Genomic DNA, 767 nt, shown 5'->3' with positions numbered 1-767 from the left:
CATCTCAAAGAAAAAAAAAAAGAGTGACAAGGAGCTTGAATGTTATGGACTGTCACCATTGCCCACCCTACCCCAGATCCCAAGACAAAAGCGTGGTTGAAGGAGCACGTGGAGCCTGTGTTCGGCTTCCCCCAGTTTGTCCGGTTCAGCTGGCGCACAGCTCAGACCATCCTGGAGAAAGAGGCGGAAGATGTTATATGGTGGGTGTCATGGATGTCCTGGGGGTGCTATAGGGAAGGAAAGAGGGAGGCCAGGGTTCAGCCCTGCCTGAGAGGATTGCTCCCCATGGAAGTGGTCACTGTTATCACCTCTCTCCCACAGGGAGGACTCAACACCTGAGGATCAGGAGGGACTCAGGAAGATCACATCCTACTTCCTCAATGAAGGGTCCCAAGCCCGTCCCCGTACTTCCCACCGATATTTCCTGGAACGTGGCCTGGAGTCAGCAACCAGCCTCTAGCAGCTGCCCTTACTCGCTCTACCTGCCTTCCCAACCCAGACATTAAAGTTTTTTAAGGAGAACCGCACGTAGGGGATGTACTTTTGAGACAGAGGTGAGGTGGGAGTGTGCTCTGCAGCCGGGTCCAGCTATTGCCTTTTGGAGCCTTAAACAGAATGGGTGTTGGTTGATTGATTTTATATGGTTTGATTTTTTTTGTGTTTTTAAATTTTATTTATTTATTTTATTTTATTTACTTTTTTTGAGAGACGGGAGTCTCACTCTGTCACCCAGGCTGGAGTAGAATGGGGCAATCTCGGCTCACTGC

General features: G+C 49.7%; 1 protein-coding gene across 5 annotated transcripts in view; it reads left to right on the top strand.

Annotated features, from left to right (window-relative positions):
- Positions 1-639, top strand: part of RNASEH2A (ribonuclease H2, subunit A) — a 13,377-nt gene extending 12,738 nt beyond the window's left edge. For 2 of the 5 annotated variants that reach the window (XM_011994921.1, XM_011994922.1), the window contains exons 7-8: positions 77-200; positions 322-639. In XM_011994921.1, the coding sequence (XP_011850311.1) occupies positions 77-200; positions 322-460 (263 nt within the window). In that variant the 3' untranslated portion in view covers positions 461-639. Of the gene's footprint in view, positions 1-76; positions 207-249; positions 256-321 lie in introns of all 5 variants that reach the window. The other 3 variants (XM_011994919.1, XM_011994918.1, XM_011994923.1) reach the window with 3 other exon arrangements.
- Positions 640-767: the final 128 nt, after the last annotated feature.

Source organism: Mandrillus leucophaeus, unplaced genomic scaffold (assembly GCF_000951045.1).
Source record: "Mandrillus leucophaeus isolate KB7577 unplaced genomic scaffold, Mleu.le_1.0 Scaffold463, whole genome shotgun sequence".
In the NCBI taxonomy this organism is placed as follows: Eukaryota; Metazoa; Chordata; class Mammalia; order Primates; family Cercopithecidae; genus Mandrillus; species Mandrillus leucophaeus.
The sequence above is the reverse complement of the archived record's forward strand: the minus strand, read 5'-3'. Positions and strand labels throughout refer to the sequence as shown.